Source organism: Equus przewalskii, chromosome 8 (assembly GCF_037783145.1).
Source record: "Equus przewalskii isolate Varuska chromosome 8, EquPr2, whole genome shotgun sequence".
In the NCBI taxonomy this organism is placed as follows: Eukaryota; Metazoa; Chordata; class Mammalia; order Perissodactyla; family Equidae; genus Equus; species Equus przewalskii.
In genome coordinates, this window is record NC_091838.1 from 74902062 (window position 1) to 74924154 (window position 22093).

Below are 22093 nucleotides of genomic sequence, written 5' to 3' on the forward strand. Positions count from 1 at the left end.
ACCTCTGGGAGCAGGACTTACGGTCTGAGGGCACTGACAGACAGCTGTTTCAAGTACAGACAGCACTCTGGCTTTCTAAACTATGTCTTTTATTACTTTGGTAAAAATACTAATTATTAAAAAGATGAATATCCAAAATGTACAAGGACAAATAAACACTTTTACATATTCCAGATTCTACTACACAGGTGAAGGAAATTCAGTAACTTCACATCTTCAAAAATAATCATATAAGCGAAAAAGGACAACATAATCACTATTGCTATTAAATTAGTCAAAGTATAGACAAAATTGTTAACTATATTGGCAAGGCTATGAGATAATTATACTTTTCAGCATTCCATCTGTCAACATATAAAATAGTCTTTTAAGCGGTTTTTTTTCCCCTTGGTCCAGAATTTCATTTGGGAGGAAAAGGTCCCAATCAAATATCTCCAGTGGAACCACAGGCAATTTGCACAAAGCTGTTCAGAACAGTTCTACTCACAATAGCAAACATAATTAAAAACACTTGACGCACTAAGCCGCAAGGAACTATTTAAAACACACCAACATGCTTGATAATTCAATCATTAAATTATAAAAATGTGGACTCAGTCACTGTATGACAAATGCATATGAAACTACATATATAAATATAACTAAGTCTATGGCTCTATGTCTGTATGTTTGTTTTACATTGGCAAAAAATGTTAGATTGACATTATGAAATGTGAAAGATATATTTGGGATGGTCTTACTTAAGATGGAGCTTAGCTGGTATTTCTTAAGTTTACTATGAGAGACTCTGGAAGACATTTTAATTATGTTTTTCTTTCATATAAGAGAAGGCTGACATTTGAAAGACTCCAACAGGTTAAAAAATTCATATATTTTTAATTTTTCTGTAATTTTGTAGATGAAGGACTCTCCAAAAGTTCATTATATTTTCTGAAGTGATGAATCTTAATTTCTCTCCTACTTGGCCTACAGCTAAGAGCTTCAACCACGTTTGCCATCCTAAAGAACCACTCTTGCTTGACTAGCCGGGCTTGAGAAGGCCTCCCCTGTGGAGGGAGGCAGACACGCCTTCCTTCGACTGAGTCCCAGTGCCTGTCTCCCGCTCTGAGGTCCAGATCAGTGTCCCACAGGGTCTGAAGGTCACTGACGCTGATTTCCCCAAGGGGAGAGCTCACACCATCAGAAATCCCACCTCTCCTTCCAGGTTAGGGAGGGTAAGGAGGAGGGGTGGAAAAAGAAGGCACTTTATTCTATCTGGATGAATCCACAACAAGGAAAAAAGAAAAAAGGATACTAGCTATTTTTTGCCATCTAGCAAAACAAGTAAATAAACGAAAAAACAAAAATACAACTTACGTTTAAAATTATACTGAGATTTACTCAAGTAGGTGGGCTGAGTATGTGTATCCATTGGCCTCCTCTTTCACCTCAAATATTTAAAATGAAACAGAAAAGTTCATATCTGCCAGCAGATAACATGTGTCCTCCTTCCTACTGCCCATTCCCTCAAACGCATCCTCAAACTAGCCTGCGCCCGGTGCATCCACATTAGAGCTGCAAGACAGAGCACCAAAAGGGAGTGTCCAGGTAAAGGCTGACGTGGACTGTGCACTCCAGTTGGCAAAGCTCAAAAAGACAATAGTGGCAATGCTGCCCTCCAGTGGCAGATGACCTAACGTACAGGAAAGACAGACATTTCCACATCCTTTCACATATTTTCTTAAAAAAAACAAATAACAAGCCCTGGACAAGCCAACCGAGAGTTTTAGTTATTCCTTAGACATTTTAGATTGACATTTTACAACCACAAACGTAGACACAGAGTAAATTTGGTTATTCCATTTGCTCACATGAGCATGCAGGGCTGTAGAGTGGTAGCTGGGAGAGATCAAGGAATCCATTTCCAACGCAGAAGAATGGCAATGATGGAAAGAAGCATCTCAATTCCAGCACTGAGGATGGGTTTGGGGACTTTGATAGAGATGATATTCTAGGTTTGGAGGATAAAAATTAAAAACTTAATGATGAATATTTATGTCTTTGTTTATATATAACCTTGATAGTCACTGAAATGTCAGTTTCTGCATTAGGAGGCAAATAGGCTAAAATCCACTGTAACTCAAGTAAAGTCCTCCTGATTTTAGCCATTAGCAGATGGGCATGAGGTGGAGAGAGCAGCTTGCCAGCCTCTGCTGCACGCCCCTGGGCTCTAAAGTAAAGCCTGCCAGTCAGGATGCCCTGCCATGCACACGGAGCTCACAGGAGCCCCGCCAGCAGGGCAGGGGAATGGATGTGGAAACACAGCTGCCTGGCTGCAGAACAAGCCACACCAGCCACCCAGCCAGCCAAATCCTTTGTGATTATAATCAGACATCAAGTCACCAGACATTTAGAGAAAAATAAAAGCACAAAATAGAAGCCTGCAAACTAAAACAGGACACCTCCCAGAGTGCAGAATAACAAGACAAAGAGGTTCAAACAAGGGATGCAGGTTAAGAGGCATGAAAGATGAATCTAGCACAACGAAAATCCACTTAAAAGATGTCCCAGGGGAGATCAGAGAAAATAGAGAAGAGGAAAATTATTGTAAAAGATAGTTAGAGAAATAGAATAAATAAGGGAAGGGGGGGGAAGGAAAGAAAGAAAAAGAGGGTGAAAAAAATGTCAACCAAGAATTCTATATCTGGGAAAACTATCCTCCAAAAATGGTAGAGAAATTAAGGTATTTCTAGATAAACAATAACTGAGAGAGTTTGTTGCTAGTAAATCTGGCCTACAAGAAATATTAACGGGAGTCTCCAGGCTGAAATAAAAGGACACTAGAGCATAACACAAATTCATATCAAAAAATAAGGAGCATCAGTAAAGGTAATCACACGAGTAAATATAAAAGGCAATGTAAATTTATTTTTTTGCTCATAGCTATCTTTTGTCATAACTGATTGAAAAGACTGCAAAAAGAAATAATTATAAATTTATGTTGGTGGGCACACTATCTAGAAAGATGTAATCTGCGAGAATAGCAGCATAAAGGAGGGCAGGAAAACAAAACTATATAAAAGCAAAGTTTTTGCATATTATTGAAGTTAAGGTGATATTAATTTGAACTAGATTGTTATAAACTAAGGTATTAATTGTAATTCCCAAGGTAACCACTAACAAAATAACTCAAAAACATATAGCAAAAGGAAAAACAAGGAAATTGAAATGGCACACAAGAAAATATCTGTCTAACAAAAATGAAAGTAGTAACATAGAAACAGAGGAAGAAAATAGACAGAAGATATGTAGAAAACAAATAGCAAAACAGAAGACATAAATTCTACCTTATCAGTAATTACATTAAATGTAAATGGATTAAGCTCTCCAATTAAAAGGGAGAGACTGACAGAATGGATTTAAAAAAAAAAGATCCATCTACATGCTGTTTAAAAGACACACAAGTTAGGGGCCGGCCCAGTGTGTAGTGGTTAAGTCCGCATGCTCCACTTCGGTGGCCTGGGGTTCATGGGTTCAGATCCCAGGAGCAGACCTACATACTGCTCATCAAGCCAGGCTGTGGCGGCCTCTCACGTACAAAATAGAGGAAGACTGGCAACAGATGTTAGCTCAGGGCTGATCTTCCTCACCAAAAAAAAAAAAAAGAAATACAGAGACACACACACACTTTAGACTCAAGACATAAACAGTTGGAGAGTTAAAGGATAAGAAAAGTTATACCATGCAAATAGTAACCAAAAAGAGAAAAAAGAGCTGGAATGGCTAGACTAATACCAGAGAAAACAGACTTTAAGACAAAGATCGTTACTAGACACAACAAAGAGCATTTTATAATGATAAAAATTAATCCATCGAGAAGATAAAACAGTTGTAAGCATATATGCACATAAGTACAGAGTCTCAAAATACATAAAGCAAAAAATGATGGAATTGGAGAGAAAGAGATGATTCAATAATACTACCTGGAGACTCGAATACTCCGATTTCAATAAGGGATAGAACAACTCGGGAAAATACCAGCAAGGAAACAGAAGATTGGAACAACGCTAAAAAAATACCAGCTAGACCTAAAAACGTCTTTAGAACATTCCGCCCAAAACAGCAGAATACTCATTCTTTTCAAGCACACATGGAATATCCTCTAAGACAGACCAAATGTTAGCCCATAAAACAAGTTTCAGTAAATTTAAAATGACTGAAATCGTAGAAAGTATGTTCTCTGACTACAGTGGAATGAAACTAGAGATCAAGAACAGAAAAAAAGTTGGGAAATTCACAAATGTGGAAATTAAATGACTACCCCATACAACCAATGGATCAAAGAAGAAATCACAAGGGAATTTAGAAAATACTTTGAGATGAACTAAAACAAAAATACAAAATACCAAAAATGAATGGATGAAGTAAAGTGGTGCTCAGAGGGAAATTTATAGCTGTAAATGCCTACAATAAACACAGAAGAAAGATCCCAAATCAATAACCTAACTTTCTACCTTAAGAAGCTAAAAAAGAGTAAACGCAACACAAAGCAAACAGAAGGAAGGAAATAATAAAGATTAGAGTAGAAACATAACACAACAGAGAAAATTAACAAAATCAAAAGTCGGTTCTTTGAAAAGATCCACAAAATTGGCAAACCTATAGCTAGACTAACCCAGAAAAAAAAAAGACTCAAATTACTAAAATCAAGAATGAAACAGGGGAGCTTACTACTGACCTTACAGAGATAAAAGTGATTAAGGGAGTAGTAAGAACAATTGTATGCTAACAAATGAGATAACCGAGGTGAAACAGACAAATTCCTGGAAAGACACAAGCTACCAAAACTGACTCAAGAAGAAACAGAAAATCCAAATAGGCCTATACCAAGAGATTAAATTAGTAACCAAAAAGTTTTCCTTAAAGAAAAGTCCAGGATCATATGACTTCCTGGTGTATTCCACCAAATAAAGAAGAATTAACAACAATCCTTCACAAACTCTTCCAAAAAACAGAATAGGAAGAAACACTTCCCAATTCATTTTCTGATGCCCATATTACCCAGACAGTAAAACCAGACATAGATATCTCAAGAAAGGAAAACTAAAGGCAAATTTAAGAACAATTATGCTTCTAGCAGACAAAACAGAGAGTTGTTCAACTGGCATAAAGTTTAGTTATACACGATGCTCTACCGTCTAATTGTATACTGTATAACATAGTACCTAGCTAACAGTACTGTATTGTGCACTTCCAAATCTTCTAAGAGGGTAGATCTCATGTCAAGTGTTCTTACCACAAAAGGTGGGGGGGCAAAGACACATAAGGAAACTTTCGAAGGTGATGGATATGTCTATTATCTTGACTGTGGTGATGGCTTCATGGATATATGCACATGTCCAGATTCAACAAACTGCATACATTAAATATGTACAGTTTTCTGTATATCAATTATACCTCAATAAAGTGATTTTAAAAAGGAAACAATTGTGCTCCAAAGGACACCATCAAGAAAGTTGACAAGAAAACTCACAAAACAGGAGAATATATCCACAAATCATATATCGGACCAGGGTCTAGTCTCCAGAAAATATAAATAACTCTTACGACTCAACAGTAAAAAGACAAATAACCTAATTTAAAAATGGGTAAGGTTTTTGAACAACCTTTCCTCCAAAGAAGATATAAAAATGGTCAATAAAGACATAAAAAATGCCCAATCTCATTAGTCATTAAGTAAATGCAAATAAGAACCACAATGAGATACCACTTACACCCACTAGGATGGCTACTATCAAAAGTAAATAAATAAAAACAGAAAATATCAGGTGTTGGCGGGGACATGGAGAAATTCGAGCCCTCATAAATTGCTGGTAGGAATGTAAAAAGGTGCAACTACTTTGGAAAACAGTTGAGCAGTTCTTCAAGAAATTAAACACAGAGCTACCAAATGACCCAGCGATTCTATTCCTGGATATACACTAAATTAATTAAAAACATATGTTCACACAAAAATTTGTATAGTAATGTTCATAGCAGTTTGATTCATAATAACCAAAAGTGGAAACAACCCAAATGTCCATCAACTAATGAATGGGTAAAAAAGAAAATGTGGTTTACCCACACAATGGAATATTATTTAGCCATAAAAAGGAATGAAGTACTGATACGCATTACAATGTGGATGCATCCTGAAAACGTTACGTTAAGAAGTCAGACACAAAAGACCACAAAATTGTGTGATTCCATTTATGTGAAATGTTCAGAATGGGAAAATCTATGGAGGCAGAAAGTACAGTAGTGACTGTTAGGGATTAGGGCAAGGGGTGAATGGGGAGTGAAGGCTAATGAATGCGGGGTTTCTTTTGAGGTGAGGAAAATGTTCTGGAACAGGATAGTGATGATGGATGCACGACCTTGTGAATATACTAAAAACCACTGAATTTTATACATTAAACTGGTGAATTTTATGGTTTATAAGTTTCATCTCAGTTATAAAAAAACTAAATGATTCAAATATTTCAATTAAGAGACATCTTGAGAAAAAAAGTACATTTTGATTCCTTTTTTACATGATAAATTTGAGATGCATTAGAGAGATTGAATGTAAAATATTAAATCATCAAAATTAGAACTTAGTATAGAATATATTTGTATTCAGAAACTATAAAGAAAAAGATTAACAAATTTATGTATATTAAAATGTAAGGGGGCTGGTGTGGTGGCACAGCGGTTAAGTGCACACGTTCTGCTTTGGCGGCCCAGGGTTCACTGGTTCGGATCCCGGGTGTGGACATGGCAACGCTTGGCAAGCCATGCTGTGGTAGGCGTCCCACATATAAAGTAGAGGAAGATGGGCACGGATGTTAGCTCCGGGCCAGTCTTCCTCAGCAAAAAGGAGGAGGATTGGTGGCAGATGTTAGCTCAGGGCTAATCTTCCTCAAAAAAAAAAAAAAGAATCTAGGTTTAAAAAAAAAATGTAAGACTTTTGAATGATACCAGCATAACTGAATTAAAAGAAAAGTAGTAGACAAGAGAAAATATTTATAAAATATATAACAAAGGATTAATATAGGGAATGTATAAGAGCACATAGAGAAAAGATAAATCAACAGAAAAGTGGCCAAAAGATATGAAGTAGTAACTCACGTAAGAAAAAATACAAATATTCAACAGACATTTGTAAAGTTATATGGAATCTCAATAATAATGTGAGGTGTGAATTTCTAAAATTACAAAACAGTGTCTTCCTATGCTAAAAAAAAGATTGCTTATAAAAAGCATTAGCAAAGTTGTGTGAAAATGAGTGGCAGCACGGACTATCAGTACAAGCGTAAATTAACATTACTTTTTTGGAGAACAATTGGCAATATTTTTCAAAATACACATATTTAAACACAGGAATTCCATTTCTAAGTATCTACCCTAGAAAAAATCTACACGTGTACACAGAGTGAAATGTAGAAGGACGCTCATTGCAGCCGTGCATATTATAGCAAAATGCTGGAAACCACCCAAACGCCCACCTGCAGAAAAATGGTTAGAATCGATCTGTTACATAGCCCCCACCTTTCCTGGAGACCACAGAACAACGTAATTCCAGGGAAGAAATTAATTTTCAAAATAATACTCATAGTACCATCCCATTGATACAAAGCAAAATGAAACAAAAGTACCTTCTACACACCAAATTGTTAACACTGCTACGTCTGCGAAGCAGGCTGGGTTAGGAAGGGGTGAAGTGGACCTCCAGTTTTGAATTTATGTACCATGTTATTGTTTGAAGTTTTACAATATGAATTAAAAATCAGGGAGCCAGCCCAATGGCATAGTGGTTAAGGTCGTGCGCTCCACTTCAGTGGCCCCGGGTTCACAGGTTCAGATCCTGGGCGCAGACCTAGTGCTGCTTATCAAGCCACGTGGTGGTGGTGTCCCACATGAAATAGAGGAAGATGGGCACAGATGTCAGCTCAGCGACAATCTTCCTCAAGCAAAAAGGAAGACTGGCAACAGATGTTAGCTCAGGGCTGATCTTCCTCACCACACAAAAAATAGTAACAATAATAATAAACAAAAGACTTAAGCTAAATGTTAATTTGAAAAGTATATCCATTGTTTAAGCAAAACTGTTTAAATCTCATTTTAAATCTCAATTTTAACTCATAATAAAATATAAGAAGAAAATCCTTACCTTCCAAATTTTCAACTTTTTCAATGTTGTTTAAAGCTAAATTCAAATATTCAAGTTTCTTGAGTTTGCTAACATTTTCTGAAATATACAAATAATGTAATTAATGAACCTTCAAGATAAAAGACATTTTTACATAACCTATTATGAAAATGATAAAGAGAATCTAAGGATTCCTATGGTTATCAAAACCATGTTGCTTTTTCAAATCTACTCGTGTACATCATTGTCAGCTGCCCATGCAGCATCCATTTCTCCCTCCGTCCTTCCTAATGGACCCATTTCTGCTTTGTCTTTCCCAGCCCCAACTCCAGGCGGTTAGGCCTAACCAACCTGGGCCAGTGCATCGCAAGCCCATGTCCCTTGCTAGTGACAGCTCAGGAACCCAGGCTTAAGTCAACCAGCCCACGGCCACCTCCTGGCAACCGTGTGATGCAGGAGAAGGCGTGGGCACCAAGTGCTCCCAGTCAGAGGAGAGGGAAAGATCTATACTCCATGCCTGGGGACTTCTTCTCTTTCCCTGCCGCGTGTTAAAAAGGAAGGAAGGATTATCCTAATTGATGCTCACAATCATTTTGCAACCATGAGGGAACCAGCTAGGATGAAGCCCACTGTGGCTGTTGGAGCACAGAGAAGGAATCAGCCAGCCCTGGAGACTGGCCTATCTCTAGACTTAGAGCTGGGTAAGCTACTAGATTTCCTTACTTGGTAAGCCACATGGAGTTATGCTTTCCTTTACTCGAAGCCCAAATCATCCCGAGACAAGATTATCGTTTTTAATGAATATGAAAACCCACGGTAGGGAAAACATTAAGCATAAATAAGTGAAGGAATTGCTGTAGGATGGGGCCTTTTAAAAGCAGCTAATAATCCCATAGCTAACACTGCTGAGTGCTTTTATACACCATGGAATTTTCTAAGCATTTTGCATATACTATTTCATTTAATCCCCATAATCACTCTATGAGGTAAAAACTACTGTTGTCTCCCTTTTACAAATGAGAATACTGAGGTTCGGAGAATGAATCCACTCGTGCGAGGTTAAACGGTAAAGTCAGGACATTTGACTCCAGAGCTTGGCACTAAATCCCTACATCACACCTTCAGAGAACAGCCCTTTCTAAGAGGACACGGATGCGGAAAACCCTGCTCAGGAAAGCGCATTTGGGGCAGCCTCGCTTCAATAACATAACACCTCCTTTGCCCACTTTTCAGGGATATTATGAAGACAAAATATGATGATTTATAATCATCACCCTTATCACCACTAATATTTCATCTAAAACTTACAAAATATCGTATATTCATTCCCATAGAACTGAGAGGAACAGTTCACCTCAGTTTACTCATTTTTTAAAATGCGGATTTTGCAATAAATTACTAAAGTTTCTCTCAGCAATTCGATTATTCTAATGCTTATGTTTACAAAAGGTTGTCTAAGCAACCTCTGAGCATTCGATGGTCAAAGAGCTGTAGCGCTCCACGCGCCAAGGGTGATGACAGACAGAGGGTCCAGTCCACATCCTGAGCAAAAATACCCACAGTTATTATTGTTAACATTGCCAGCTTACTATAAATACCTCTTCCTTCCCCACGTCTGTGATACGTATAACCCTCTAAATGTGGAAAGAACTATCTAGTAGGAAAAAAATAGTAAGATTAGTTTGGGAAGGGTTTCTTAAATTACTCCTCAAGAACAATGGGTGAAATTCATCAGGAAAAATAAAAGGCTCTATAAAAGTGGAAATGCACAGAGCCTGTTGGGCAGCAGGAAGCGAGTCAGCGTTCTAGCCAAACCACCCTGGAAGCCGCTGTCACCAAATGCCAGTCCCACACACTTGTAGGGCACCAAACCCCTCCCCAGTTCAAGGAGCTCTACCTAGGACTGGGACCATTGGGAAGTGTTACAAAGGCAGACTCTGGGAACCCATCCCCACAGGATCTGAGTCTGTAGGTCTGGGGGGTGGCTTGGGCCCCACTTTAGCAGGACCCCGGAAGGTCCTCAGCCCACACCTGGATCAACACTACGCAGAGCCCTCTCCCGGCCCATGTGTATCTCCCAAGGAGGAACAGCGCTTCTGCAAAGGCAACCGCTTTGCAAACTTCTACCTCAGTGGCACCAGAGCAAGTCTGGATCCTAGAGAACTAGTTTCACTTGCTAAATAAGTGCCTAAATGCCTATGGGTGGAGCAGCACTGAAAATTCCCATTAATAGGATTTAAAAGAGTGTTTAATTTAAGAATACTTTGGAAGCAAAAATTTAAGCTTTCTCACAGCTCTGAAAAGGACTGAAATACTATGCTACTAATGAGTAATTGTGATGGACCCAGCTGTGGAGACGAAAATTTCGGGAACTCTTTTAGATCTCTACAATTAGGAAGGCTCTTTAATGCCCCCAAGCATGAAAGCTGGTGGTTTTCTCTAACAGCCTTTTTAATTGAACAATGTGCCAGAGTTTCTAATTTCTGGTAAAGTAAAAGACGCCGAAAATAATTCTCTGCAGAAATATAAAGAATTTTAATAAATCTTCAAAAAAGTGATGCAAATTCTAGGCTTTTTGCAACCCTAGAGCCAATTTTCAATTATCCACCAAACTAGAGGCAACCACATCGCCAGGGTTTCTCAACCGCAGCAATACTAACATTTCGGGCTGGGTAATTCTTTCCCGTGGAGGGGCCGTCCTGTGCATCGCAGCGGGATTAGCACAGTCCCTGGTGTCTGCACACTACATGCCTCTAGCAGCCCCGCCCCAAATACACACACACTTGTGACAACCAAAAACGTCTCCGGACATTGCCAAATGCCCCTGTTGAGAACCACTGCACATCACGATGGAAAGTTAAAATAGAACCTTCAAAGCTGACCTCTGGGCTCCGGCGCCAGAACCCACGGGGGCTGGCACTCATGCTGCCTCCTCAACCCTGACTCCATCCCTTTTCCTCCGGCTCTGTGCGGTCCCCCCTCCTGCTCCCAGCTTCACCTGGCTGGCCCGGGGCACCACGGGGTAAGTGACAGTATTAATAAGAGCAGCAGAAGCTCTCATTTAATGAGTGAGCAAGTGAGCAAATGCTCAGCACATCATCTCCTGTAGTCCTGATACCACTCTGCGCGTTGGCGTTATTATCCCTCTTTTACAGATGGCAAGACGAAGACTGGACAGGTTAACTGACTGGCCTAATTTCACTCGGCTTCTAAGTGGCGGAGGCAGGGTTCCAAACTGGCTCTACCTGACCTCAGGGCCTGCGCCTGCTCTTACCACTAAAAACACTGTTGCTTTTCCCAGGGTTGGGGGACACTCCTTCTGTTTCCAAGTGGCAGGACCCCCATTACAGTGACTCTCCTTCTCTCTGCCCCAGAACTCATTCTTCTGGGGATGGGGGGACAGCTACCAACTTATCTGATGGGTGGACTGGGAGAAGGAACTGGGCATGCCCAGTCCCACCCTCTCTCCTGGCTTCTGGGATCTGCCTGCGGGCACAGAGTGCATAGTCTGGACCTCCTCCCGCCACAAATCAGGCGCCGGCCCGGAAGCCTGCGGTGGCCCAGTTCCTCAGGCGACCTGGTGCACAGGTTTCACTCTGGGGGCAGCAGCAGGAAGCCTACCTGGGTGCAAGTTTAAGCCGCACCCTCTGAAGAGTTTCATCAGCTATTACGCTGATTTACTGATCTTCATCCCCCTGACTCCTGCATTCACCTCTCGCTTCATTCCAGACTGGAGCAGGAAACCGGCATCACTGTGGGACCCCCTCAGTACCCAGTATGGAGCACAATGCCTTGCACATACACATTCTCAACGCACAGGGCTGTGCTGGCTATCCAGGCTGTGGTGATCTGACAAGGACTTACTCCACTCCTACACAATCCTTTCAGTTTCACAGTGATGTAAACCCAAGACAAATGCCTGGATTACATCCTCCTCCCTTTAAACTTTTTAAAAATCAAGTTATAAATGAGCAGGTCAACCAATGCGCTCCAGCTGGCCTTTAACTGCTCCTCCCCTCTCCTTGATGGCGATCCCCAGGGGCAAGGAGACTGACCACAAGTGGAAAGCTTCAGGGAATGTTCCATACACAACTCCTGAGGGACGGCTGCGTCTATCCGGGTAATTCTGTTTCAGCTATTGTCTTCCTCTAAGAATGACACTGCCTTTTCCAAACTTCTCCCACTCAAAATGTTAAAGAAACCATGAGAACAATGTCCCGAAAACTTACCAATTTTTCCTATGAGATTATTTTGAAGGTACAGGATTTTTAAATCCCGGCACCATTTGTCGATATGTTCTAGTCTCTCTATTTCTTGCTGATGCAAGGAGAGTTCCTCCAGGGAGAAAATCACACAGTCATTGTGTTCAGCATTCCGTCTAATAAGATCTTCTGTGACTGAAAGAAAATTCGTTACATATTAACATCTCCGTCCCCGTGTTCATAGTCAGGTTATCGCATAACTAATGTAGTGGGCTTTCTTTGCAGTTAAATGTCAATTCTCTGGCTCCAGCGATTTCCAGAAGGAAAGCGATCAGAGAAGTGCTGCCTCCTGCTGGCCTTTTTGTGACGTCACGCTGAGTCAGAGGGAAGACATGATGATAAACAGCTTCGTCCTTTTTGTGCTGGATCGACACATACTTTGCTTTATGGATACACACAGAGTTGATGGGTGATGACCATGAGAATGTTGATATGGAATCTTGTGGTGGTATCACGTTGAACTGGATGAGACCCGCTAAGAAATCCAGGACAAAGCAACTTGCTACAGAGAGGCACAGTTGGGCTGACGGAGGGCAGAAATACGAAAGCACCTCCCACTGTTCAAAAAGGAAAGGCTCATTCATTCATTCCACTGATATTTATTCATTTAACTGAAGTTGAAAAGAAAGGAGAGGAAGAGTCTAGATTCTGCATTGCAATCTTATAAAGCAATCACCACTTGGTCTGTTTCCAGGAGGAATAAAAGCTGCTCAGAGGAGCAGGGGTAATCAGGGTCCCCGCCCCTCTGACAACAGTCCTGTGTAGCACCGGGCTGGCCTGCCCCAGCTGGTCAGGACCATGTGACGAGGACAGCACCAGGGCACCAGAGACAATACCCTGGCCCGTGGCTGGAGCCAAGAACAGGACAGGAGTCCTCTTCATGGGATGCACTAAAATCAGCAACATAATGACAATGGAGAAGCCCTGCATTTCCCAGCGCTATTAAAAAAATTATTAATCCATCTGAACCCTCACATTTTAAGTGGAATGTAGAAATATTTCATGTCCACCCGAAGAGCTAAGACAGACTCATTTATTGCCATTTTCAAGGCGCCAGGCACTGTCCTAAATGCTCTGCATGTATTAACATATGAGTAGGTGCAATTATTATCTACAGTTCTCAGCTGAGGAACTGAGGCACAGAGAGTTTAAATAACTTGCCCGAGGTCTTGGTGGTAAGTGGTGGAGCCAGGTTTAAGTTTAGGAGTCTGGTGCCCGACCACATCCTCTTAACCGCTATGCTAGACTGCCCCCACCATGAGCAAATAAGAGCCTCTGGAGCTTTCTCAGGCTTCCTAAGTGTGCAAGCCCCTCCAGCTGGGACAGTTCTTCACGGCACCTTCAGCTTCCTCGCTTCTACGCCACATCCTTACAAGTGGAGTTTGCCCCTTTCCTACGTGAAGACATGTGTGAACTTGATCCTCTGTGTGCAATTAGCTGGACCCTTTGCTAGTTCTGGTGGTAGGAGATGGGGCTGCTTGCAATGACAGTTCTTTGGAAGAAGGACAAGAGAGACATAGAGGTTGAGAGATGAAAACACCATATACGGGCAATGCCCCTGCTGCTCAAAGCTTTGGCTCAACTAACAGGCAGCGAGGGCTGTGAATGGGTCCTGGGGAGTGGCAGGTCGAGGGGGCTGGAGGACGGCTAAGAAGGCAGCCGTGCTAGCCCTGGTTCGCCGAGTTCCCGACTGTGTGCTACACTGCACGGTCTCTGGATACCACTATAAGAAGCAAGATGACAAAAATCACTATGAGTTGACAGGGGTGGGGAATAAGGGGACCTCCCTTAGTATAAATAATTTACACACATGCACGCACACACACAAGGGAGAGGAGAGACTAAGAGTTCATTCAGCACAACAAGGAAGGTTGCCCAACGGCAACGATGACACACGGTTAGCATAGATGAAAAGAAAACGGAGAATCACAGAGCAAGGGAGAGCTGTGAAGGTCTGGAATTTCCCAGCAGCCCTTTTCTGAACTCTTGTATACTAAGCAGACTGCTGCGCAGCAGCACACTGTTTACAGCACTCAGGAAATTGTTGCTGCACAATCCCACGTCACCTGTAATGGCAAGCATCAGTGCAAAACCCAGGGTCCCTGCGAAGAAAGGTGTAAGAATTCCTACAGGGGGAATGGAGATTAGAGTGCTTCACGCTTTCCAATAGGAAAGCATGTGGCAGTTTTATGTACTATATAATTTAGACCAGACATTCTGTAACTCCAAGGAGCACTGTTCCCCTTTAGGAAGTCCCAATCCAAATAATACAGCCCTGCATTTCCCAGAAATCACTCCAGGATTGGAAAATGCTTTGGAAGCATTAACATGTCATCATAAGACTGTTTCAAGAGAGACGGCATTACAACGCCTATCATATAGTACAGGAGAAGATGCCCAGGCACGATATGATACATACCTCTTTCATGTCCTTATTTTGGAAAAATTCAAATAGCAAAATACAGGGTTCCGATGAATTCTGAGAAGGGTCCCACCCATAGAAGCTCACCCCAGATCCACATGACCGGAGGACTGAGGGGTTGAGGGTGAAGAATATGGACAGTTTTAACCACACATTCACATTTATCTCATTGCTGCTGAAGAATCCAAAGGCTTAACCCAAACTGACAGCTAGCCCAGGCTTCTTTTCAATTCCTCACTGTGATGGGGTTCTCGACAACTTGAGGGAGTGTCAATAAAATGACTCTGCGGGGTAGCGGGTAAAGGGCAGAGGAGAAGGTTTCTGCAATATGGGAGGTTGTCATGCTATGCTTGCTCGCACAAAGCTTGTCTTTGTATTGGGCAAAGTTCTAGAAATTCCCAAAGCCAACAATTTAGTGCTGAGTCCTTCAGGCTTTATATCATGTTTCATAAACAGCCCTGTACCTCTCGCTGGATTAGGAAAAAAGAATCAATAATATATGTTTATGGGGCAGATTTTGCAGAATTTTTAAACGTCTTGAAAGACTTAGCAGATACATCTATGAAACTGAGATTTAATAGAAATGAAGGGGTTACAAGCAGGTGAAGGATACCTCTTGCAGCATTTAAACTTTTTTTTCTTTATTGTTTTCAATGGAAACTTTTAAAAACAGGATTACTAATTTGCCCTACTGTTTTTTTTAGTGACTCAGGGTCATCATAATGAGCTTTGGTGGCCAGACAGCACCCTAATCCAATGATACCCTTGCGGCAATTTACGTAGAGAATGCTATTTAAAAACAGGGATAAAAGTGCTACGGGCAAGGAGAGTTGTAAACAGAAAGTACAAGTACAAAGGAGGGAGTGATCAGTGCTATTGAGTGACAGCAGGGAGGTCAAAAGAGGCATCCTGGACAAGAAGCCTGAGCTGAATCTTGAAATGTGAGTAGATACTTGCCAGATAAACAAATGAGGAAAGGGCACTCCAGGCCAGAGTGCGTGCTCTGATGCGCTGCCCAGTTCCTCCTTTAAAACTGAAGGATGAGTTCTTCTAGCTGCTGGGAGTTCTGCCAGCACGCAGCCCTCAGCTGCCCACCTTCTTCAGAAGTCTCCTCAGCTGAACAGACACTGCAGCCAAGGTCATGCCCCTTCCCAGGAAAGCCCATATCCAGTGACTGGTGCATGCGGAGCTCTAAAGGCCCAGCCGTCTTATCCCAACTTGGGAACATCAGACGGTCCATTCCAAGGTTAGAGCTCCTTCCACATTTCCAGGTTGGTTGGCTAAGGCCTTTGTTAAGATGCATCACAGCCCAACCTCCCTCTCTGCCAATCTTGCTTTCTTCTCTACCCACTCCAACAACACTTCCCAATAAACCTCCTGCACGCAAATCTCCATCTGAAAGTCTGCTTCCCAGGGAACCCAGCCAGGAAGAGCTGATAGCAGAAGTGGTACATGAAAGCAGATGCTCACTAGGATGGGACTTTGCAGTTGGATCCTGCCGCCTGAGTGGCAATGAGGACACCATTACTCGTGGTAGGTGGAGCACAGATAGTGCCTGGCACAAGGTAGCTGTGCAAAGTTTAACACCTGCGCTGGTGTTGAAAAGAAATGGGATCTTAGTCCATTCGGAATACTACAGGGGGATTATAAACAACAATTTATTTCTCACGGTTCTGGAGACTGGAAATCCAAGATCAAGGGATGGGCAGATTCAGTGTCTGGCCAGAGCCCGCTTCCCCCTTGGTGGCAATCTCCCATGGTGGAAAGGGCACTCGGGGTTTCTGGGGCCTCTTTCACAAAGGCGATAATCCCCGTCACAAGGGCTCTGCCTTCATAACCTTATCACGTCCCAAAGGCCCCACCTTTCTAATCACCTTGAGGGTTAAGATTTCATCATAGGAATTTCGGGAGCACGCTAACATTCAGTCTATAGCAAATGGGATAGTGATGGAAGGGAACGCACTAGTAACTGTGACACGTCAGGCACCAGAGGAATATGGGAGAAAGGGTAACTTAGAGCACCGTCGTATTGAGCCTGCGGCTAAAAACAATTGATAGGAAAGGCTGAGAGTGACTAATCAGACATTAAAGCTAAGGGTGAAAACCAGGGTACTACATCAGTAGCATATGAAGAGGTTTTCTTCCTGAAACCAGAGAGTAGAGAGGGCAAAGAACCAGGACCAGGGCTTAATCTTAGAGTAGCAAAGACTTCAGGTTCCAGACGTGATGGAGTCATAGGGCCAGGATTTAACTTCCAGCCTAAAATAACTAAAATCCAGACAAAACAGGTCAAAGTAATGTTCAAAAAAAATCAGACATCAAGAAATCTAAAGGCAAATTAGAAGGTATTTTGAACAGAATGAAACATGAAAAAAAAAGCATATCAAAATGTGTGGGATGTGGCTAAAACATAACTTGGATAACAATTTATAGAACCAAATGCCTATAGCAAGAAAGAAAAAAGGTCTCAAAAATCAGCTTTGTCTTTAAGAAACTAGAAAAAGAACAAATTAAACCCAAAGTAAGTGTAAAGATTACACCACCAATGAAATGGAAAACAGAAAAGCAATAGAGAAAAATCAATAAAAATTCTGTAAGAAAATAAAATTGGTCAACTTCCAGCCAGACTGACCAGTAAAAAAGAAAGACATAAATGACCAATGTTAGGAATGAGAGAGTGACATGATATAGATAGCACAGATATTAAAAGGATAATAAGGGAGTAATGTACATAACTTTATGCTAATAAAATCAAGAACTTAGATAAATGGGAAAATTCCTTAAAACACATAAACTACCAAAGTTCACTCAAGAAAACACAGATAACCTGAACAGCTCTAATTGTGAGCAAGTAATTGAATATGTAGTTAAAAACCTTCCCACAAAGAAAACTATAGCACAGATGTTTCCACTGATAAATCCTACCAAACATTTAAGATAATATAATACCCAGTATACACAAATTGTTCTAGAAAATTTAAGAAGAATACTTCCTAAGATATTCTATAAGACCAGCTTTACCCTGAGTCCAAAACCAGACAAATACATTACAAGAAAAGAAAACTACAGACCAATGTCCCCTATGAACACAGATGCGAAAATTCTAATAAACTTTTAGCAAATCAAATCCAACAATATCATAAACGAATAATACATCATAACTAAGAGGGGTTTACCCCACGTATGCAAGGCTGGTTTAACATTCAGAAATCCATGGAATACACAATATTAAGAAAGCAAAAAAAATAATAATACCAGTAGATGCAGAAAATGCATTTGACAAAATCCAACATCCATTCCTGACTAAAAAAAAACTTGCAGTAAACTAGGAATAGAAGGGAACTGACTCAATTTGATAAAGGGCATCTAGAGAAGGCCAACAACTAACATCATACTTAGTAGACGGAGACTGAGTGCTTTCCTCTTAAGATCAGGTAAAAGGCAAGGATATTTGTTCTCACCGCTTGAACACTGTACTGAAGGTTCTAGCAAAAAGGCGAGAAAAAGAAAAAAAGGCATCCAGATAGTAAACGAAGAAGCAGAATTATCTCTATTTGCAGATGACCCCATTGTCTATGGAGAACATCCAATGGAATCTACATAAAAAGTAACTAGAAGGAATAACAGAGTTTAGCAGGATAGAAAATCTACATGAAAAAAAAATCAAGTATATGCCTGTATCCTAATACCATTTACAATAGCATCAAAATACAAAACACTTAGGGATAAATGTGACAAATATGCACAAGGTCTACCCACTGAAAACTACAAAAAAACACTGCAGAGATATATTTTAAAAGACCTAAGCAAATGGAGACATGTATCTTGTTCATAGGTCAGAAGACTCAATATTGTTAAGATCTCCATTCTTCCCAAATTGAGATACAGATTTAGGACAATCCCTGTCAAAATCCCACCAGATTTTTTTGCACAAATTGCCAAGATGATACTAAGATTCATACAGAAATGCAGAGGATCTAGAATAGCCAAAACAACTTTGAAAGAGAACAATAAATTTGGAGGATTAATACTACCTGATTTCAAGATTTATTATAAAGCTACAGTAATCAAGACAGTGTGGTATTGGCATAAAGAAAGACAAATAGACCAATAAATCAGAAAATAAAACCCTAAAATAGATCCATACATATACAGACAACCGACTTATGGAAAGGTGCAACAGAAGTTCAATGGATACAGGACGGTCGTCAACAAATGTTGCTGGTACTACTGGATTTCCACATTAACGAAAAGAACTTGAATCCACATCTCACATCACATTCAAAAATTGAGTGAAGTGGATGACAGAATAATGTAAAGTCTAAAATTATAAAACTTCTAGAAAAAAAAGCTATGTGAACTTTCGTTAGGCAAAGATTTCTTGGATATGATGCCAAAAGCAAAAACTATAAAAGAACAAATTTCCAAGTTTGGCTTCAAAACTTTAAACATCTGCTCTTTGAAAAACACTGTTAAAGAATATGAAAATACAAGCCATAGATAGAAAATATTTGTAAATCATAAATCCAATAAAGGATATGTCCAGAATATATAAAGAATTCTTAATTAGTGATAAGAAAACAAACAAATCAATATAAAAAACGGGCAAAATATTTGAACAGATGCTTCACCAAAGAAGATACATGGATGACAAATAAGCACATAAAAACATGCTCACCATGCTTAACCATTAGGAAAATGCAAATTAAAACCACAAGGAGATACATTAAACATCCACTAGAGTGGCTACAATAAAAAAGACTGACACTACCAAGTGTTGGTGAAGCTTTGGAGGAACTGGAACTCTCATACGCTTCTAATGAGAACCCAAAATGCTACAACCACTTTGAAAAACAGTTTGAGAGTCTTTTTAAAAGGTAACCATAAACCTACCATGTGAACCAGTCCCAAGTATTTATCCAAGAGAAAAAGAGAAGTGTTAGTCCATACAAAGAGATACGTACAAACTGCATGCTTCAGATTCATGTGTATTAGCCCCAAACTGGAAACAACCCAAAGGTCCGTCAACAGGTAAACTGATTAACAAATTGATGTATATCTATACAATGTAATGCTACTCAGCAATCAAAAGGAATAAACTATTGAGACACACAACAGCATGGACAGAGGTCAAAATAATTATTTTGGATGAAGCCAAACCCAAGAAAAGTATATTGTATGATTCCACTTATAGAAAATTCTAAAAAATGCAAACCAAACCATAGTGACAGAAAAGAGATGGGTGGTTGCTTGGAGATGGGGTGAGAAAGGGAGGGAGGGATTACCAAGGGGCACGAGGAAACTTTTGGGGATTATGGATATGTTTATTATCCTAATTGTGGTGATGGCTTCATAGTTGTACACATGTCAAAATGCATCAAATTATACACTTTAAATATGTGCAGTTTCTTCTATGTAAACATGATTTTAAATAAAATATATAAATGTAAATTTGTTAAATAAAAGAGAAGCAGAGCTACAAAGAAAGTTAAAATCCCAGTCTAGGCAGGTCAGCCACATAAAGGTCAGAGCCCCAGGTGGAAAGAACGGGGCCCTGACAAAAGGATAGGTAAATCTGGGTTGATTCATGGCAACATCTTGAATCCACAGGTGCCTGACCCCTCAGAGCATGCAGAAATGGCTCCCCCCTCCCTATTAAGGGCTAGCACTCCCCTATGCAGAACAAGAGCTCCCCTCAGGATCTGCATGCACGTGCCCTCCCAGCCACTTGGTCAACTACGTCTAAGTCACAACGTTATCCGGCCAGGGATGTGCTGGGCCTGATAAGGGAGGAAAGGGACTCGATCTTGAAGGAGGTCCAGATCCTAACCGATGGATCCCAGCATGAGGCAGAAGTGCCCGTGTGGGAATGGATCTCATGGGTCCTGAATTGAGGAGGGAGGAACATAAAGTCAGATAAAAGAGAGTCTTGATTTGAGAACACTCTCTAGGAAGTCAAAGATTTCAAGGACTCTGGGAGGTGTTGCAAACAGGCTGCTAGGGTGGTGCCCAGAAGCATGGAAAAAGTGACAGTCTGTGCTATATGAGATAGAAATACTAAAATTTCTGTGCAAACAACGGAAGAATTGAATAAAAGGCTCACAGAGTGTGTACAGTGGAGTGGATAAATTATGAAAGGCTGGAAACCTAGGCAATAATTATGTCCCTGGGGAGGGCCCAGAGGTCACACCATCTGCTAAAGCAGTAATGAATGTGCTGGTGGTGCAGGGGAGGAAGACATTTCCTCTACCCACTCTAGGTCCTTCTGGCTAGGGTTGCAAATTAAATTCACATGAGACAGAATAACAGGAGAAAATTAAACAAAGCTTCATAACATGTGTACATGGGAGAGACCCAGAAAAACTGAGTCACTCACCAAAACGGTGGAGGTTCTCATCTTAAATACCATCTTCAGCTACAAAGGAGGATGTTGGCAGTTGGGGGAGTCAGTTATGGGAGATTACCAGAAAGGCACAGTAAACAGGAGTAAGGTTATTATGCAGATTTAAGTCCTTGCTTTCTGCATTGATAAGATTTTCTAGAGATAAGGTCATACCCCGCTTCTTCCTGGTACAGAGAGGGAGACACCTTTACAGATGGAGATTTCCCTTACAAGTGTAAATGTCTCTTACAAAGGGTAACTTCCACTTTTCAGAGTTTCTCTCGTGTCTGCAGTTTTTTAAAGTAACCAGCCCCAAATAATCCTCATGCCAAAGAGACACATTTTGGGGTGGCCAATTCTGATCCCCCAAGGTGTAAAGGGCACCAGCACCACTCAAAAGTTCCATGGTGGCTCTCCTTTGGAGGCCAGGGCTGACCACAGGAGATGCTGTGACAAGTCGGGACTAAATGATAGAAACAGGGATGACAGACCCCAGAAACAATGAAGGCAGGCAGCAGCACTTAAATTCAGAAGTTAGGTGGATAGATGTTTTAAAATGAGGGACAAGGCTGGCTGGAGCGACAGCCAGTGGAGGTCTTATCCACGGAAAGCTCTGGAAATGGCTAACAGAACATGACACTCCTAAGGCCAACACAGATGGGCAGCCAACAGAGGTACAAGAATGACTCAATCTCTACAATCTAAATACAACAAGGAGTGAGGAACAGAAGTCTAGAGACAATCACCCCAACAAAAATTCACCATTTCTTGCCCAGTGTCCACACCTTAGCCAGTTTTTGGACTTGAAACTAGGGTTTCCAGATGTAGCAAATAAAAATACTGAATGTCCTGTATTTTAGCTGATAACCCATTGACAA

General features: G+C 40.8%; 1 protein-coding gene across 9 annotated transcripts in view; it reads right to left on the reverse strand.

The window, feature by feature from the left end:
- The window catches only part of DNAAF11 (dynein axonemal assembly factor 11), a 101364-nt gene that overhangs the window by 77608 nt on the left and 1663 nt on the right, over positions 1 to 22093 (reverse strand). For all 9 annotated transcript variants that reach the window (XM_070632062.1, XM_070632058.1, XM_070632057.1 and 6 more), the window contains exons 2-3: positions 12379 to 12546; positions 8171 to 8248 (exon numbers count right to left, since the gene is read on the reverse strand). In XM_070632062.1, coding sequence (XP_070488163.1) covers positions 8171 to 8248; positions 12379 to 12546 — 246 coding nt within the window. The remainder of the gene's footprint in view (positions 1 to 8170; positions 8249 to 12378; positions 12547 to 22093) is intronic.